General features: G+C 40.6%; 2 protein-coding genes across 4 annotated transcripts in view; one reads left to right on the forward strand and one right to left on the reverse strand.

Annotated features, from left to right (window-relative positions):
• Positions 1–1,757: 1,757 nt before the first annotated feature.
• CDC42EP1 (CDC42 effector protein 1) lies at positions 1,758–18,344 on the reverse strand. Of its 2 annotated transcripts, none has more exons than XM_007423223.3 (3): positions 18,113–18,344; positions 12,234–13,221; positions 1,758–7,499 (listed from the first exon to the last, which is right to left on the reverse strand). In XM_007423223.3, the coding sequence occupies exons 2-3, from the start codon at positions 12,649–12,651 to the stop codon at positions 6,652–6,654; spliced, it is 1,266 nt and encodes a 421-aa protein (XP_007423285.1). In that variant the 5' UTR covers positions 12,652–13,221; positions 18,113–18,344; the 3' UTR covers positions 1,758–6,651. The 2 variants fall into 2 exon arrangements, with proteins under 2 accessions (XP_007423285.1, XP_087997184.1); XM_088141058.1 differs by lacking the exon at positions 18,113–18,344 and adding an exon at positions 15,287–15,421.
• Positions 16,607–20,041, forward strand: part of CARD10 (caspase recruitment domain family member 10) — a 120,479-nt gene continuing 117,044 nt past the window's right edge. Inside the window, exons 1-2 of one of the 2 annotated variants that reach the window (XM_025163405.2) lie at positions 16,607–16,736; positions 16,902–17,123. The gene's annotated coding sequence lies outside the window, so the exon portion shown is untranslated. Of the gene's footprint in view, positions 16,737–16,901; positions 17,124–20,041 lie in introns of those variants that run through there. The other variant, XM_088141056.1, reaches the window with a different exon arrangement.

The raw sequence follows: 20,041 nt of genomic DNA on the forward strand, positions 1-20,041 counted from the left end.
CCTGTCTTCTCCTGCCAATAACACTCCTCTCAATGCCTTCACCTTTTTTCCCACCACAGAGAGCTCCTACTAGCACAGGAACTCTATAGGAGTTCCAGAATCTTAGCAGGCTGACAGGTTGCAAATGAGGAGGAGAGGCTTTTCCTGTGTATCAGGGATGTTCCATCCCACTTCACCCCACACCCTTCCACCACAGCTCTTTTGGGACACACATTTAGTGCTCTTTCAAAAGAAAGTCAGTCTTGTATTCAGAAATAACTTGACTGACAGGTCATAGATACCTGCAAATTATTACTTGGACAACTTGAAAAATTGCTAAACCCTCTATCTTAGGCATTCACCTACATCTGCCCAACCCTGCTGCTCCCCCCCAATGTTGGTTATTTGTCATTTTTCCCACCAGCAGGTGATGAGAAGATGGTGATGAGGAGAATGAAGGCAGGAGAATCTACCAATTGCTTTCTTTAACTTGTCTTGCATTAGAACTGTAAGAACATATCAAGTGCTGTCAGAATATGGGGCAGGGCAATTTATCCTAGCATATTTTATGCTAGTTCAAGAACTGAAAAATAGCATGTTAAGATAGTTGCAAGGAACGCCCCCCCCACCCCATTACAAGATAATAATAAAGAAGCCTTGGGTTAGATTTACATACTGCAGTGAAGTTTGATTTTTGTTTAGTCCATTATATGAATCCTATCACTGCAGTTTGTAAACCTAGCCATTGGGACTGATTTATCAAAACATAATTAGAACAAACCATGGCTATGCTATGTGAACCAATCCTATGAGTCCCCAAACACTGTTTTGATGATAGAACTGCCTTTAGTAATCAAGCACCTTCTAGATGTTTTGATTATAACTCCCATCATTCCAGTCAGCTTTAGCATAATGCATTTGCTAGGGCCTCAGCTGGAGAAGACTGGATTAGACTATTGCTTCCAGGTGACAGAAAATGGCAATTCCTTTTACTTGAAGGAAGCCCTAATTCCAGGGTGCAGCATATCAGTAAGGAGCATCCAAGATTTGACGTGGCCCATATTATTTATATTTGCTTTTTTGCCCCTACTTCTTAGGGCTATTGCATCTACTGGCTTCTGCTTTAGCAAGGATTCCTGCTCTATTGCTGTAAAGGTTGAAGAAAGCTGCTTTAGAAAGCAATAGCTCAATCTGCATTCTGCAGCTGACATCATATTGCAGTAGCACTTCCTGACTAGTCAGCCTAAAGATGGTTGTTTGTCTTGTGCAACAACAGCCTCATCTTGGTACCTGGCACTGCAGTTTGGAGAAACAGGCTACCAGATGTTAAAAGTGCTTCTGAACATATTAAAGGAAAGCATCTTCCTCCACTTACCTTTATGTTACCTCTGCCTGTCATTATCTTTATGGGAAATTCCAGGCAGTTAGCAATTAACTCAATTTTATTTATCTTATTCCAGCTGTGAGGAGGAGAGGCAGATAATAGCTGGAGAATAAAGCCTCTGATAGCTGCATGAAGGACACATGCTGTCTGTTGCAAGAAGCATCTAACAAACCTCTTATGAAGCTGGAATCAGGCTTCAAAGAATCTTATCTCTATTCTACTAAAGGAGGTTTTACATTTTTATATCACTTCATTTCAGCTCAGTTCTTATCTGGGATGAATTACTGATAATTAAAATCTGTTTCACATAGCTTGCTTTGCATAATATGTTTTGTTTGGTCATAGCTTAGTGTGAATCCAGCCAGTTCTGGCTTGTAAACCATGTTTGTACAAATCCAGCTGTGTGATTTATTCAGTATGTAAGATTATAAATCTATTTTAACAGCCAGCCTAAGCATAAGTATGCACTTAATCTTATTGGAATGGTGGAATATAAGGTAATATATTTTTTTCAAAATTAAAAACACCAACATTAATTATATGGCATTGAACCCTTTGTGAGCTAAAATGGCTTAAGACAGGATCATGAGTGCTCTGAGCTTGTGGATCCATATAAAAGCATCTTTAAAAAAAAAAAAATTGACCCTTTTTGTGTCAAATGTGTGTTCAGAGGACTTTCACAGGAATAGTAACATTAGTGAATTGGATTTGTTAAAGGAAAAATGAGTTTAATTCTGAATTGTATGTGACTGCAGAAAGAATCCTTCCTTTGATTATTTGAGCTACTAAACTTTCTGGTGTATCAAGGATTAGTCAGAGCTAAAGCATTAGCCTCTCAATTAGATGGGATTCTTCTTAGCAGCCTGGTACAGTGATTAATTATGCTTTCATCTCAACCAAAACACATTTTTTCTAGTCTAAAGAAAAATTACATTGATAGTGAGTTGCTGAGAAACAACATGTAAATGGCACAAATGAGTGTGGGCCTAGTACAGGTTTGTGTACTCTTGACTCCTAAAATTGCCTCAGTTGACCTGGAATGTTCTTGAAGGTTAAAGAAAAGAACCGTAAAGATACCAACTAGTATTTATATATACAGATTTACATATAAAAATTGTAGTAAGAATAGTAATAAGTGCAAGGGATATATAGAAGAGAAAGATAGGATCTGTGGTTTGAAGCTTATCAAATAACCCAGAGCAGGAAGAGGGATATTTGCCAAGAAGATCTCCAACTTCCTAAGTGTGGCATTGAAAAATGGGTAAGCAATGGAAATGTCTATTTTTTCCTGCAGATTTTCAGGCTCTTTAGGGTCAAGCTAGACATGATGTTCAATATCTATTTGCATTTAAATGTACATTAAAAAAAAATACAAGCAGCTATAGGTATGTGTGTGGGTGAAAATCACTGAAATAGCAGTGACTGGGGAAGGGGAATGTCCCCCTTCTGCCCAGACTTGCTTTATGTAAGGGAGGGAAGCTTCCATTAATAGTATTATTTTGTAGGATACAGTCAGCTTTGTGTACTAGATTTCTAGTTTCAGTCCTGAACCTCTCCAGATAGGGCTGTGAAAATTGCCGGTTGAATCACTGCCAGCCAGGGCAAACATTATCATAACTAGATGAGCCAATGGCTTTGCTCTACATAAAGCCAATTTGGATTTTTATTTTAAAAAATGTGCACTTGAATGCAAAGATGTATTTAACATCCTGCCTTGTTCAGTGTTTAAGCCAACCCTTCCTAACATCCATCTCTAGCCATCAAAAATACTAGCTAAATGCCAAATCACTCCTGATGTTATTTAAAGGTGCTTACAGTCTTTTCCATTGGTCAGGCAGTCAGCTTGTCATAAGCCACCCAGCAAGGAAAAGCAGTTGGCTAGATGTCCCCACGCAGTGCCTGTTTATTATATTTTCTCTGTTTCTTCCTACTTTTTCTCCCTCCTCCTGCCACGTAGAGCTTATGGCAGGATTAGGCTTCCTCCAGCTGTTGCCAACTTGTGAACAATCAGAGGGTTGTGAGGGACATTTTGGTGACCTCACCTCCCAGCCATCTCTGCTTGCCACAAGGAAAAAAAAAAACAAACAGAAAAAAATTCTCTTCTGTGTGAATATGGAAATAACTTGCTCGTTCCAAAGAATCCATGTTGCCAAAGGGCATCCAAATGTAGGGACTCTCGAAGGCTGTCATCTAATACTCCACTGAATCCAGCTCTCAGGAAGACAAGCCAAGAATCTCATTTTATTCTAAGCCTGTAGAAAAGCACTTTTACTTATTCAAGTTTCTGAAAACAAGTGCTAGAATATATAAATAGTACAACTCACAGGACAGGATTACAGAGTCATGTGGTTCTGAAGGGTAGAGTACTATACAAGTAATACTCATTTAAAGACCATGGTCATTATGTGAAGTGGTCGTTAAGTGAAACTGATGTTTATGATCTTAATTCATCTTTCCTTTGCTTTACAGACCTGCGAAGGTTGTAAATGCGAGGACTGGTTGCAAAGTTACTTTTTCAACACTGTCATAACTGCAAACAGTCACTAAACAAGGCAGTTGCTAAACAAGGACTACCTGTACTCACTAGGACATTATAACAGAGGTGGGTAGCTTGTATTCCTATCAGCAAGTGATCAATTCAAACCTCTGGTTAAGAGAGTTCCCTCCTTTCCCTGTGGCCTGTTACTTGGAAGAGAGAGGGGCAGGTGAACCAAAAACTGGAAATGACTGCCAGACACAAAATAAATGTCCTTATCTATTTTTGGCTTGGATCCCATCAGTTCTTTCTTTACCCCTGCGTATGGTGTCCCCTTCAGTAATCCCTGAGGATCTACAGTCCTTGGCTGAAAAAAGGTCCCCCACAGTGATGCAGAAGACGGTAAAGAAAAAAATCTTATTCGTCACCAGTTACAGAAGAAAGAGCTTTGAAACTCCACTTACTATGATTACTTTGGTTTGCTCAGCTAGAACCAACCCAAATGAACAACTTCAGGGGACCCTTTTTATGGGAAGGGGGAAAGTTAAACATGTTTATACCTGCTTTTAAAACTTGATTTCAATTCATTAGAGAAATCTTACTGGCATCCATGTTAGAGCCTTTGGCAACATTTCTTTTTCACAGCTTCTAATCCTCTAAAGAGTTTACTCTATGACATCCACTTCTTCCCTTTTGTTTCTCACCAAAATAGTTTCTTGAGAGCAGAGTGATTTGATCAGGGAAAAATGCAGGCAGATGGGTGGGAGCTGGAAGAGGGCAATGTATGAGTACCTCCTTAAAATATGCAGGGGAGGGGAAGAGATGAGTGAGGAGCCTGATTCTCATGTTCTTCCATGTCTAGGACAAGACAACCCCTTCTTTCCCAGCCAACATAACTGGCTGAGAGCCTCTTCAAAATGAACACAAGGAGATGATTCAGACTGACTTATCTCAAATACTGATGCTTCCAAAGTCTCCCTATGTAAAAATGGTCACCACTATAATTAGCCACATCATCATAATTTCACCCACTTCTCTCCTTTTGGGGTGTTCAACTGTTGCTATGAGAGTAAAGTACATACAGAGACACTTTCAGATTAAACTGTCTGGCCTTCTCCTCAAGGATACTTTCAGAGATACTACTTTTCTTAAGGATGGTATAACTTATCATGGTTGTCTGAATGGTCCTTGGGAGAAAGGGGGACAGTCTTGTCAATGAAGTTTGTTTGTACCAGTGGGCAGAAGTGCAGAAGTAAGTTGGTAGAGCACATGGCCAAGGACGTGCAAGGCTGCATTTTTAGATTTCATTGAACCTCTCTCCTTCTGGCTGATTGGTATAGAGAATAGCTGCTTCCAAGAGCAATCAGTTGCACAGGGTGGCAGACACATAAGATTTAAATGGAAAGGGAAATGTACACAGGTGAATTTTTGCATGCTGTCCTCCCTATTTAAGCCACACTATACATTATAATTGTGGAATTATTGCAGGGAAGGCATAATAATTGTGCTCCACTCAGCCTATTTTTCAGCTAAGCAGCAGCCTTATTTATGGCAGTAGCAGCAAATTCAGGGGCTACTTGGAAGGCCTCCAAAGACAGTGTGTAAACTGTCCTTTTTTTTTTTTTTTTTAGGAATAAGGAAGCACGAAAGGCAGGCCTATTTCAGAATCTCTGGTTTTATCTTGAGAAATTATTTCCCTTCCTTTTCTTCCTGAACAAGCAATCTGTGGATAAGCTGCTGCAGTAGCCATGCAAAGCTATAAGTGCTAGGGTCAAACTGTTATTTAGGGCTTTGCATTACCAATGCCTGAATTAGGAGATGCAGGATGGAAAAAGTTATATCTCAGCCTTACATGTCAGTAAACTAGATCCTTAACATAAACTGAATTCCTGTGTGCTCTCTGGAAGCAAATAAAACAAGCTTGACATACAGGTTCCCCTGGAATAATCTCATTGGAAGTCTAGGATTACATTTCCTTCTGAGGATGTAAAATAAACAAGAAACAGTCCTATCCCAATCAGAGTTTTGGTGCAGGAGAAATGGACAGTGTGCTAATGAACTGGTTTCAGATCCAAATTTTGTGTTCCTTGAAAAAGAGAGGAATCATCCTGCCTAACTGGTGTCAGTACCTTGGACTGGAAGAACAGCTGAGTAGATCTTTACCTTCAGCACAAGGCAGAAGCATGTGGCAGTTAGGTGGATTTGGTCCCAATGGGATGTACAGCTTCTCTTCCCTTTTCTAGACTGGTCTTTTTTAAATGGTATTTCCCCCCTACAGTCATTTGATAGAGATGTGGAAGGTCTCAGTGGCCTCTGTTCTCAAGTATAATGTTTTTATTTCTAGGGAATGGAAAAATCATGGCACCATCTATCATGATGAAATCAATCAGCCAATGGGAATGAAAGAGGATGTGAAGTCATGAGCATCTTTAAGTGCCAGTTGCCAAAAAAGAGCAACTAGTACTTTTTGTTTGCTCTAAATGGTTCCTTTTTTCTTCTTTTTTTAAACCCACAAAGCAGGGAGGAGGAGGAGAGAGCAAGGTAGAGACATGAGTCCCTTCCTCCATCTGCCTTTCCTACCCTGGCACTCTGCAAGTGTGGTAGAACTGTCACTCTGTGGGAATTCTGGATGTTGCACCCCCAGTGTCTGAAAACACCAGTTTAGGAAGCACTGACATAGATCATCTGGAAAGAAGGCTAATCTTTTAAGTCTGCATGCATCCAGAATGCCAGGTAGCGATACGTTGTTCCCTTTAGTTCGGACATCTCCTAAGAAGGTGGTGGGAGGCCACAAGAGAGCACATATGTCTGTTTAAACCTTAACTTCATCTTCATCCTCTTCATCAACATATTCAAAGGAATCACTGTGTCTCTCTCTAACAATGGTTTCCTCATCACTGTCAGACTTGTCGTGATCCTCCTCCTCCTCACCTCCTCCCCTGTGTCGCCATCCAGTAGCATATTCCTGCTGCTCAGGTGCACCTACTTTCACATGCCATGAGTTGGTATTTGGGCTTTCCCATGAAGCTTGTCTCCTTGGATCTTCTTGTGGAGGTGGACTGTGATAGGTGCTTCCCATCCCATAATGGCATGCTAATACACGGGCAGCATGGTTGAATTCTCCTGCTTCCATGTTACAGTCATTGTGGTGCCCTTTTTGCCAGTAGGTCTCTTTTGGCACTGCCCCCAGTTCAGAACTAGAGCTCCTGCTTCTCAGACAGGGAGATCCTTCCTCAGACAACTCTATAGAATGAGAATCTCCATTGGCATAGACCAAGTGTCCCAGTGGTGATCTAGGCTCAGAATAATCCAAAAGGCTTGACGCGCTTTGGCTCTCTTCACTGTTACCATGATGAGATTCCGATTTCCAAGGCAGTGAGTCCTCTGCCCAGTTGCTCTTGATGTGAAGCGATGAGCTAGGCTCACTGCTGCTTGGGGGTTTACTTTCTTCACCTTCTTTCTTTGCCCTGGAGTCAGGGCTGCAGCCTCCTGAGAAGCTAATGACATGAAGAAGTTCGCTCATCAGAGAGGGGCCAAGGTCCAGGCGGAATGACAGCAAGGAATCTGAACGCTGCAATGCTGACTCAGCAAGCTGGGAGCTCTCGGGAGCCTTCTCAGACCGGGGAACACGTGGAATGGTGCAGAATCCAGATTCTAGTCCTGAAAGGCCATGAAATCAATAATGAGAAAAAAATATGAGAGAACTACTTCTCTGCATTACCTGTGAGAGCAGAAGGTGGCAATTCTCCTATACTTGTGGAATGTGAAATATGAGGGCAGGTCAATATTAGTCCCCAACTATCCTAGAGAAACCAGAGATTTTTCATACGTCCTACTCATAATTGCAGCTTTCATGTCGCAAATCTCTGGAGAAATGTTGACAGATGTGATAGCAAATGGGTTAAAAGGCAAAAAATAAACAAATGAAAACCAAGCATATATATTTGACCGCACCTGGGATTTCCAGGACCAGCTTTCAAAATGGTTCTTTTTTCCTTCTTCTATCCCTTTCTTTTAACCCACAAAATGGAGCGGGGGGTGGGGGTGGGAGGAGAGACCAAGGTAGAGAGATGAGTTCCTTCCTCCTCTTAGTGCTTAGTCAAGCTTTCTCTGTATTAAGAGAGAACCATTTCAGGATAAGACTATTGTAGAGCGCACCATGTCAAACTAACGTTGATTCACATTTGCCACCTCGTGCATGTTGTGTTAATAGTGTGCGGCTAAAATATGCAAATTAGTCGCAGCTCAGTGGCTCATGAACTGTTCCTAATGAACTGTTCTTGGTGCCAAGAGCAAATTTTTCATCCCTGGGTTAACTTAGCATCCATCCTTCAACACTGGACTCCCAGAGCCAGTAAAGGAAATATGCAGAACACGCAGGTTCAGAATTAGAGTGTGGTATTACATTTCTATGTCTGTTTTCCCATTTTATGGCATGTCTTGTGACTATTTCCACATGGCATATGTATTCTATTTCTAGACTAAAAATGAAGACACTCCGAACTCTTAAAATACAGACAGGTTCCATAACCAGCTATATTAACATCATCACAACAGTGGTTCTGTTACATAGTTAACATCAGTTTGTAAGTCATGGCCCTTGTGGGTTGATATCAACACACATACAGTACATGTTGTCATTTACCACCCCTCCCTCTGGCATGCCTGGTATTACAACATGCTAACACACTGGCAGACTATCAGAATATCATAACATATTGAACCAGAAAAGATTATTTATAATTCATTTTAATTTTAGCCCAGTTCAGTGTGCTGTGTGAGCTCAGATCATGATTCCTGAACAATGAGATTTCTCATATTTAAAAGATGCAAAATAGCCTATTTTGTGAAATTCTAGCCCATTTCGCCTCCTATCCTTAATCAAAATTACTGTATGTCATATATTGGCAGAAAGAATGAAATGGATACTGTGACATTTCTTCCATTAAATATAAATGGTGCTAGGTTATCTTCATAGAGGAGTCTTCCCAAACCTGGTGCCTTCAAGGCTGTGCATTATTTCCATTATGGGAAGCATCATGTTCCTGAATATCAGTTGCTGGAGAAACATGGGCCAGGAGGAACCTGAGAAGTCTGTGAGCATCCTATAGAAATCCCGGGTGTCCTCCGTGGGGAAAAAGAGGTTGCTGGTATAGACAGATCGAGTTGACTCTCATTTTATTTTAAATATTATATCCTGCTTTTTATTTCAAAAGCATTCAAACAGAATAAATGATCTTATGATGATTCAGTATGGTTGCTTAATTTTCCAGGGCACATTTCAGCCATCCTCAACTCTGGAATAAAAGATATCTTGATGTACATAGGCATTGCCTTAGTCAAAATCTTCTGTGAATATCCTCCTGTCCATTGCTAAACATGTATTACTAAGAGCAATATGAATTATACATCAGGGCCAGCTGGCCTGGGCAATGAAATATTGACCTTGCTTATATAGGGAGCAAATATATGGGGAGCAATGGAATTGCAAGTTTGATTACTTTCGCAAGATTGAATGGATAAAAGCAGAAAGAATGGGGAACTCGTTTTCTCTTTAAATGATTGGTTAACCTTATCTTTTCTGCACTTTGCTCATGAAGCTGGAATTTACAGGAGGGATGATAAAGTGTATAAAAAGCTGGGAGGGGGGATGTGTTCGCAACAATGGTACGACTCATAGCGTACCACAGAGGGCAGCCTTGTCTCACATCTGTTTTGAACAAAGCTGGGGAAAGAGCAACAAGGCCAGAATGGCAATGTGGGAAAAGGGAACTAAAGAGCCTCAGCTGCTCAAAGTGACTCTCCTAGTCCCACCTCAGTGCAAATACTGCAGTTTTCTACTGCAGATGCAGACACTACAGGAGGTAAAGAAAGCAGTTGGTAATTCAATAGTGAAAAACCTGAATGCTCTCCATAGTTTTGAGTTGAAATAAGAATTGGACTAGATCTTCCTGTGTTGACTGGGGCGCATAAACATCTGAACAACATCCAGGTTTATCATTTGACACTGGAGGAGATCTGCTGTACTTCAGTCTGGTTTCCTCCCATAGTCCCAAACTTTTCTGTTTCATAAATTCCTTCCTTTACATACAGAGTCCTCTCCTCTCCTATCAGCTGTTTGTTTGGCATTCTGTATTGAATACAAATTCTCTTGCTGGAGACAAGCCATCTTTCCAGCACTACTGAAAAATTTCTTCCCAAAGTCTTACCTGCATATCTACTCAAACGTAGCAAAACAGTATAGATTTATAACCTGATCTTAGGTATGTTTCCACTGACACAGGTCCCATTGCATTTGCTCATTAAGATTTAACTTCCAAAATAAGTGTACAGAACAATAATGCCTTTGATGATGATTTTTCTCCACTGTCCTATATAACTCCTCTTTTGGCATATTTACCAACTCTCCAAATAGACACTAAATGTAACAGCAGTAAAGCCCAGACCAAAAGTCATTGCATGTATTGGCATAGATCCAAAGTTAGTCTCATGTTTACAGTGGAGTAATGAAATGTCTGAGTTCTGTAAGCATAATGCCAAATCACGATCTATTTATTTATTCAAGGTATTTTATTTTTACACCAGTTTCAGCTAAACAGGATTCCAATGCAGCTTGCGTGAAATCAGTGATGAACAAAACATCTCATTTGAGATGACACTAATCAAATACATTTTACAGAATTAGAACCATAATCAGAAGATATGTGATGTGATGTGTGTTTTTATAAGCAGAGAAATCACATCTGTTCCTTTTGTTCCTACCCCTCTGCTTGCATTCAGCATAACGTGAAGTGGCCTACACACAGAGAAGTGTTTGGATTATACATATGCTGGTTGTACCCATGTATTTCTACATGACAGTTGGGAGGCCCTTCTTTTCCAGGGATTCTGACTTCCAGATGTAGAATTTATACATGTGTAGGCATTTTTATAAGTCATACTGAACATATCCTATGCTTCAATCTATGTATGATTGCTGTAACATATGCAAAAGATTTACTATTTTTCACATTTGCTGGTTGTTTAGCGCTTAGCAATAAATGTTTATATTCTGTTCACTTTTAAAATTTAAATTTATGTTACTACCTTATGGCCCCCACAAAGCAGATCTTATTGCTCTGAATTATTTGTGTTCTATTTTTCATCAATTTAACCCTTGCAAAATTTATTTTGCTTATGTACCACTGATATAGTTTAAGAAACCCAAGGGGAGTGCAGATGGTAGCAGTCTGATCTAGAATAAACAATATAGTAATAGATAAAAATAACAATTAGCAAGAGGTAAGGAAAGATACTGCAGACATACTAAGCATTAAAAAATAATTGATATGTGAGACCATCTGTACTAATGTTTATTCCACAGCAAAAGTTAAGATAGTTCTAACAATAACATTTCTGCAAGTTCTAGATTCTTTGCAATATACTTGCTTCATTTTGGTTGTACTCACTAACCTCATGCATATTTGCAATTGAAGATTACCCCACCCATTCCGTTCCCTTTCCTTTCCTTTTATAACCGCACTTCCCATTACTAATCTTTCAGCTCTCTATGGAGAGCTGGGTAAACCAGAAAATACATGTAGCTATTTCTGGCCTTATCTTTATCATTCCAGGAAAATGCCAAGTGCATTCTGGAACCATATGACTTAGTAGACTTGGTTGTAAACTAGAAGACCTGTAGCAGAAGAGCCACCACAAAAAAAGATTGATGAAACTTTAAAGCACCCTCAGATGCCTGCTGCCGCTTGGCTGAAAAGCCAAAAAAGGACATCTGAAAGCTCTGAGTCACATTATGATTTCCTGCTAGAAACCCTCAATTTTCACAGTCTTTTATTTTATACTCTTTAAAAATTTTAGACTTATATAATTGTAGAAACTTCTTATTCCAAAGCCTCTGAAAAACTTCAGGGATGTCATTCTAATATGTTCATAGAACAATGCTAAGACTTCAGAGCCAGTATCTGCTATTCAAAATAATGATTTGGTAACAACAAATTGTAGAACTGTTTTCAATAAAATAAGGGGAGACCAAGAAAAGGAAATTACTGCAGCAGAGAATCATAGAAAGTACAAAGTAAGATAGTGTATAATAGACTTCCCTTAAACACATACTATAGCACTTGTCAATCCTAAATGTATAGACCTCTAAAAATATTATTGAAATGTCTATTTGAGTGTGCTTATGAAATGTTTGTTGTGTATCTAAGTTAGTGTGTTTTTCAACCTTAGCAACTTTAAGCTGTGTGGACTTCAACTCCCAGAATTCCCCACACAGCTTAAAGTTGCTAAGGTTGAGAAACACTGATCTAAGTAAACCAAAGCACAGGAAGAACCAGTATCTAGAACAAGATCACCTATTTAACCCAAATGAGGAGTTACCTGGAAGCCACCTACCATAGTCAGAGAAGCTTGTTGGGGGGCTCTTGAAGGGAAATGCTATTCCAAGATCATCACTCTCATAGTGACTCTGATTGAGCTGAGGCAGCGACACAGCATTCTTGATGATGGGTGAGATGGCGGGAGGTGCTGATGAGCCCTGGTCCTTGTTTCGGCTTCCTCGGTTCCTTAGTGGGCTCCTCCTCACGTGCCACAGTGTCCGAGCAAAGAAATTGTGGGGTTTGGCTTCCTCTCCACCATGGTTCCTAAGGAAGGAAGTGTCTCCGAAGGCATCACCACCACGTCCCACATGCATAGTATGGCGAAAGTCCCCCAATGGTGGGCTGATCATGTCCGGGGTCAGCTCTGTTTTGAGGCGACGTTTGCTGTGTGAGCCAGATACCCAGCCGATCACTGGTAGCTTTCCAAGACTCATTTCCTAGCCACTTGACTAAAACCCTGACACAGAAATTCAATGTGTTCTTCAGAAAAGGTTGATATCAATCTGGAGGGTACCTGTGTCACTTAAAAACAATCACACTCCAGCACCCCCCATTGCTTGTTTTCTTTCACTGTTCTTCTTCCTTCTAAACTATGTAATGAAGAATAAAAAACAGGTGTGTCATGGAACTTCTGGGTTTCTTCCAGGATAATAGTGTCTAATTTCCACTGTTCTTCCCAGTCCTATTCAACAGTGACTCTTCATAGTTTTCATGTAGTTACTTATCCGATTTGTTTCTTGTAAGCCTGCATGAGCATAGGGAATCCCAGTCTCTCTCTTTGGATAGCAGTGGTCATTAAAACAGTGTTTGCACTTGTCTGGCTGAATGCGTGCAAAGCTGGAAGATCAATATTACTGAGCTGACTATTCTTCCATCATCTCTCTTTCTCAATCTCTCTCCTTCTGTTGCAAGTACCAGCAAACACATGGGGCAGCAAGGAACAAGAGCCAGGGTGGGAGTCTCACATCTAATGTCCTGATCCTGGATTCTTGCCACAGAGCATCCTAGAGAAGACAAAGAGACAGACTAATCGTTGAAGTTCCCAAATGATTTTAAGGTGATGAATTTGGAAGTAAAGACTTCCCAGGTGTGCTAGTAGCCAGCCCATAATGAAAGCACAATACACAAGGTTAGGTAGAGGAAAAATTACATAGTACATTAAGCAGGTTCCTTCTGGAGTCCTCCACCAGGTGGCAGAAATGGTTTTCTGTCTGTAACACTTGTATTTGTATTTAATACACAGTGCTGTTGATCAAACAATTCTAGAGAGATTACATATTAATAGCTGAAATGACTTTCTCCTTTGCCTTTCCCGGTAATGTAGGCTGGAATTACTGTCAAGCTGAAATAGAGCTTGATGGCAGAGTTTGCCATGACACAATATTTCTCTATGTCTGTACCCTCCAGCACACAGCCAAATGATTGGCTAGGGGGTGCATCATCTTGCAAGAGTTCCCCAACTCTTCTCCTGCAGAGCCTCTGATCCTGATTGCCCTCTGTTACATTTTGTTCTAGCCATATGTGACTTAAAAGGATCCTTCCCTAACATGGGGCTCTACAGATGGCAAAGTAAAATAGCTAAGATGCCTTCAAGTCAAACTCAACTTTTGGTGACTTACAGACACATCCACACAGTTTTCTTACCAAAGCAGTTTGTCGTTATCCTTCTCACAGGATACATACATATTTTAAAATTTCCCAGTCTTCCCAACAATTCTGAAATTTCCTGGTTGTCTCCCATCCCAATATAAACCACATCTGGCCATGCTTAACTTCTGAACCCAGGCAAGTTTGAGCAGTACTGCCAACTGCCATCACCCTCAACAGTACAGGCACCATTGTGTTATTTGCCATTATCAGCCAAATGTTACAAAAGTTGTAGTTCAACACATCTGAGGACATCTGGTTGAGGAAAACAAACATCCTTCCTGTTCCTGATTTCATCAAGAATGAAGATGCCCGAGCCTAGATGTGCTTATAGTTAATCCATTTTACAACAGTTAGGACTTTGTGACTATGTTCAGTGTTTCAATAAGTGTAATTGCTTTCTGGATGATTGGAATTATAATGTCACATCTGGAGAGCATCAGAATAGGAAAGCTATTTTACAGACTAACTCATATGCCTAAGCTAGCCTGCTTCAAACATGGAAACAATCCTACTGTACAATACTATACACTGATTGGCATGTATTTGAAGCCCACATGCATCTGTTTTTGCTCAATATTCAACATTTTAAAAAGCCAGACATTTGAAATATTACTAGCATTTGCACAGTTTTAATGTACTGGCTTAATGAAATGCTTCTTTATACACTTTTCTCAGCTGAAAATGTCCTCTCCTCCGTTGCGCTGACTTAGCCATGTCCAGACACCTCCTCAGATGTCCCTGCTAACTGTCTCCTTTGCTTTCTATTTTGCGGCTCACCTTGGAAAGGCTAGAAGGGCAGAGCAGGAGTGGCTACTGAATCACTAAGTGGTGTTCCAGCTCCACGTGTCTTTCCTTGTTCTGGCTCTATTTGTTCATTCAGGGTCATTCTTATCTACTAGGTTTAGAAGCTGGCAAATATTAAAACAAAAACAAAAACTGAATAACTTCAGTTGGAATGTATGGCATATACCAACTGCTTTTTATGAGGAATGTGGTTGGGTTGGAAAGAAACAGCTCAGTTTTTGGCAGCCTGTAGCCCTAGCCTATACCCAGAAAGGAAAAGAAGTAGCAGTCACCTATGCTGATGGAAACATGGGGGCAGAACATAATAAATGGATTACACACATATAGATGATAGGAGCTATTGGGACTGGGAAATCTTGCTGGATTTCATCCCCATGCACATTTGCTTGGGAGTTCTGTGACCTGATGTCATCCCTACAGAGATCAAGAAACTAACTCCACAGGACGACTAGAACTATACTTTACTGAGATTAAGCTATAGTAACAGAATCTTGCAAATGTGTCTGTGTTTTTCCTTCCCTCTCTCTTATACTCCAGGGAGTCAGGGGGATGCCAGTCTGAGTCTTTTTCTAATACTCTCCCACCCCCTGGACATAACACATGCTTCTTCTGTACCTGTTTGTAGTTCTAAAGACATATGGATGCCTTCTCCAAGGTTATCTCCATGGTTCCCTACACCCAATCAGGTAACACATTTTTGTAGGATATGTCACAAAGAGGGAAATGTAGGCAACATCTCTTGTGTCCCTTGTCAGTAATGATGTCACAGTTCCTTTTTTCTTCTGTTGACTATAGGAGATCAGGGAAACAACAGGGCTAAATATATGAACTTCTGCAATGTCAAGATAGATACATAAAAAACTGCTCTAGCTGGGTCCTCCTTAACAGCATCAGACTTGCATTTTACTGAAAAATACCCAAGTCTATCCATTTTCTTTCCTAGAAGGGAGATTAAACCTTGCTTATACTGTCTGGGGGAAGCTAGGAGTTTTTGTCCAATAAATTTGGAAGGTACCAGGCTGGGAAAAGATGTTTAAGACTCTCAGGTGAAGGTGGACATCTACTAAATGCACTGTTGTAAAGTACACTTCTATAAATTATCCACAAGGATTGTGACCTTTCTCCATCTCATCTCAGCTACCCTCCATCAAGACGCCTTCTTTCATTGAGACCTAGCAGGTCTCAGTAATACCATCATGAAAATGCAGATAGTAGATGGGGGTTGAAAAGAGGGAGAAAAAAGAAGGGCAGAGGAAGGTATTTGCAGATACTCTGCCTGAAGTTAGGATCTGCTCCAAAGCTGTAACAGGCCAAGCAGATTATTTTCGGTTTTTCGACACAACTCCTATTTAACAAATACAACTTTCAGAAAATCAAAAGTGTTGCCTCCTTTTGCATTTGCTGCCCCATTGCCAGCAGCCAGCTTAGCCTGCTCCTGCAGTAGCCAGAACAACTCTGGTTTCTGCCAAAACCACAGCTTTATGTGGCTCCTTATCATCCATCTTTGGTTTTGCTCCTCCTTTCCTTCTTTTTCCTGCCAACCAGCCTAAGTTGCTACTGCACGGACTCTACCAAACTCTGCTGCCCAGGAACAGTATAATCAGCAAAAGTCCTTCCCACTCCTTTGAATTCATCAAGAATCCAGAATCCAGTTATTCTTATGTTTAAGGAAAGTTCATGATATGTACAGTTAACAGATAAACAATGGCTTTTGTTCTGATCCTTCATTGGCATCTCTCTCTCTCTTTCTCAATTTAATTCATTTGATTTAGGTGCTGCCTGACTCCAGAATGACTCTGGGCCTTTCTTTCTTTCTTTCTTTCTTTCTTTCTTTCTTTCTTTCTTTCTTTCTTTCTTTCTTTCTTTCTTTCTTTCCTTGACTCTGTTGAATCCAATGCTGCTTACTCCCAAATGTGTCTCTTGAATAGCACTTGTTGTTTTACATCCCTTTCATTGCCCTGATCTTGCCCAATCCAATTTTTTTTCCAGATGCAACAGACTACAATCTTCATCATGGCTAGTCAACCCAGCCATGGATGAAAGGAATGAAAATATAACACATATGGTGGGTGATGAGTTGGGCAAAACTAGCTTAATTTCTCCAATTTATAAGGAATTTCTTGAACAAGCTTTTTTTTTTTTTTTTACTCCTGTCTTGCCTTTATATAAGAACCTTAAAACAACAAGGACTGAAATGAGAAAATACAACCAATGTCTTCTCTTGTTTTAGGAAATTCCTGTCTGCTGTCCAGACCTTCATAGTTACACAGAGCATGAACAGCCTGTTGGCACCAGAATGCTTTTCAGTTTACAAGTTCAAAAGCTCAACCAGAAACACTACCGATCCTCTTTGAAAAAAGAGTTCAAGCAAACAAATAAACAAAAATGGAAGGAAAAGATCCAGATGGCTCTTTGATGGGGATATCTGCAACTCAAGCCATCTTCCTAAAAGGTAGGAATACGAAAAGTAGAAAGAGCTAACCCTGGGTGGTTTGAAAGCAGAACTCATCCTGCTGTATTACAGCTTTGAGTGGAAACCCAGAATATTTGCTGGAAGGAGGGCTTCCTTGCTCATTTTTTTTCCTAGCAAGTCAGCAGTTAAAACACAGGCTACCGACCTATCTAGAAATGGAACTACCAAAGCCTGGAAAAAATCTTTTGCTTCCAGGCCTAAAGAAATTAGTTTCCCAAGCCACAGAAGAAAAACAAGGCTGCCCCCCCCCCTTTGGTGTGTGTGTATGTGTATATTTGTGTGTGTGTGCGCCATGTATATATGAAGCACATGGAATACTTTTTCCCAGACAGGCTCATGTCTGAGTCTTGCATCTTAAAGTACTGCTTAGTTCCATTCACATACTCACACTCCCCACTCTTAAAAAGAAATTTCATTTCATGCTTGAAAAAGTTAAGGAGCCCTAGTTCTTTAGGAGTATGATATAAGATCCCAACAATTTTACCCCTCCCCAACTTCTACTTCAACACTTATTCTTTTTTTCCTGGCTGTTCCACATGGCACCATCTGTCTTGACTCAAACCATTTCTCCATCCTACTATCTTTTCTTCTCTCCTCATTGTCCTACCCTTTCTCTCCTTCTCATAGTACATTCCTTTTCTTACAATTCCTCACAGCTCCAAACATCCTCAACTTGGTGCCATCCAGATGGGGTGAATTACATCTCCTATCATTCCAGCTAAAATACTGAAGGCATGAAAACTTAGGGGATTGTTTTCCTCCTCCCCTTACTATAATAATTTCCTTGTCCCATCATCGTGTATCATCACCATCATTACCTTTATTTCCTTCAGCGTCTTCTTCAACCCTTTAAGCTCTACCCCATAGTTCCTTTTCCCTCCTCCCGTCCTATTCTCACACTCCTCAAGACGTCCTTAAATTCACCTCTGACTTGCCGAGTGTACAAAAACGTAATCTTTAGAATTTACCTGTCCTGGGGGTGGAGGGGGGAGAGCAGAGATTGTCGTCTTTCTGAGTTTTCTAAGACTCGACTTTTTCCCAGCAAGGAAAACTTGCCGGAGAGAAGAGAGGACTTCCGAAACTCTCTTCTGCCACCGCAGCCGGCGGCGGGGGGTGTTAATGCCAGTGGCGTTGAAATCCCCCAATCGTAGCCTTTTTCTGTCGCCGTCCCTTCACCGCGGACATAAAGAAGCAAAATTAAGGGACGGACACAGAAAAGGATTTGGAAAGAGGGGGGTGGAGTTTCAGCTCCGATTGACCAATCCCGAGCCGACAGAGAATGAAGTTCGGCGAAGTCGGAATGGCTTTCAAAAGTCCAGGGAAATTCAGAAACTCGTGATCTTTCATCTTTCCCCTTCCCCACCCCTCTCTTTCCGAACGAGGCCGTCCTTCTTACAAAGAGTCTGAGATTTTGAATATTTTCCTTCCACGAATAGGATTAAGGAATGGCATTCTCAGCTTTTGGCAGGCTTTTCTCACTTTATTCAGAAAAAAAGTTGGTTTGGGTAGGGGGGTTATTAGATTTTGGTTGACACCTCCCTCCCCACTGTCTTTTCCCCCATATAACTACACACCAAAAGTGGGAAAACCTGAGTCCATGGGAGTAAGCGACTACAGGATTTAAACCTGTACTCTGCAGCTTCACTTCCTCCCTTCTTCCAGCGCCAAATGTGGATCAGGACGATGGGGAAGGAAAAGGAGGTCGTTATTCCCCGCGTGCGTTTTGTTCACGTGAAGCAGTAAATTCCAGTTGTGTTCAGTGCAATCCTAAACTCATAACAGCATGGGAGAGCTGTCTGTGGGCTTCCAGATGCTGCTGAACTACAGCTCCCGGTACAGTAGTCCCATCCAATAGGGCCAAAGAGGAGGGAGTGTAGGTGTTGGACACTCAGCAGTGTATGGAGAGTTACAATACTCTATCCTGATTTAAGGAGCTTTATTTAACATAGCAGATAGGACTTTCTTAGGAGCCCGTGTGTGTGTGCACATCTGTGGGCTTACAACTTCAGACCTGACATTGTTTAAATTGATGAATGTAGGACTGATATTCCAAACTTTCCAACTTAACATTATTCTTCAGAGCTACCAGTTAGTAAAGATGTGTGATTTATTGCAGAAAGGTAAAATGGATAAATAGGAAACTTTGTTATCACTGTGGCTAGGAAATATTTATAATGATATATGATGCGATGTTACATATGCCATTACAAGGCAAAGATTTCTTTGAGCCAAGCATGACTTCTGGTGATTAACATGGCCGTATCAGTGTAGTTTTCATGGAAACAGGGTGGAAAAGTTTGCTATTCCTTTCTTCCCAGATATTTTTCAACTTCTTAGTATAGCCTGTAGCCTTGCAATTGCCTCATAGTGTTTTATCCAAACATTAACTGGTCCAACCCTACTTAGTATTCTGAGATCAGTTGAAGTGAGCAACATGTTGCCATCTGCTTATTTACTTATTTTCTGCCTTTCTGGATACACTTGTTTCCAATGTGGCTGATGTATAATGTTAACATAAATCTTCAAAATATCCACAAACACACATATAGCAAGCACTCGCTGTTCCACCAATTTGCTGGAGAAGTCCACTTTTGGGGGTTTCTTTGACGTTCTCCATCCCTCCCTCCTTGAATCCCTAATATGATTATGTTTAACTATAATATTTTCATGTACTGTTTTGCTTGAACCCTTCCTTCCCTTATTACTCAACAGGTTGTTGATTAATCCAAATAAATGATTTTGCATATTACCGAAACAATAGTGTTTGGAAGGGATAGTGACTCAGTACGTGTATTGCACAGTAAGACCAACAGATGACTGAATGAAAATGGAGCTATAATTTGTCGGGGATTCTGACAATGTAGAATAGAGATACGGTCCCTGGGAGGGAATTTGCA

The sequence above is a fragment of the Python bivittatus genome, unplaced genomic scaffold, assembly GCF_059951505.1.
Source record: "Python bivittatus isolate LINGU-HERP-01145 unplaced genomic scaffold, Pbiv_v1 ctg000330_np1212, whole genome shotgun sequence".
In the NCBI taxonomy this organism is placed as follows: Eukaryota; Metazoa; Chordata; class Lepidosauria; order Squamata; family Pythonidae; genus Python; species Python bivittatus.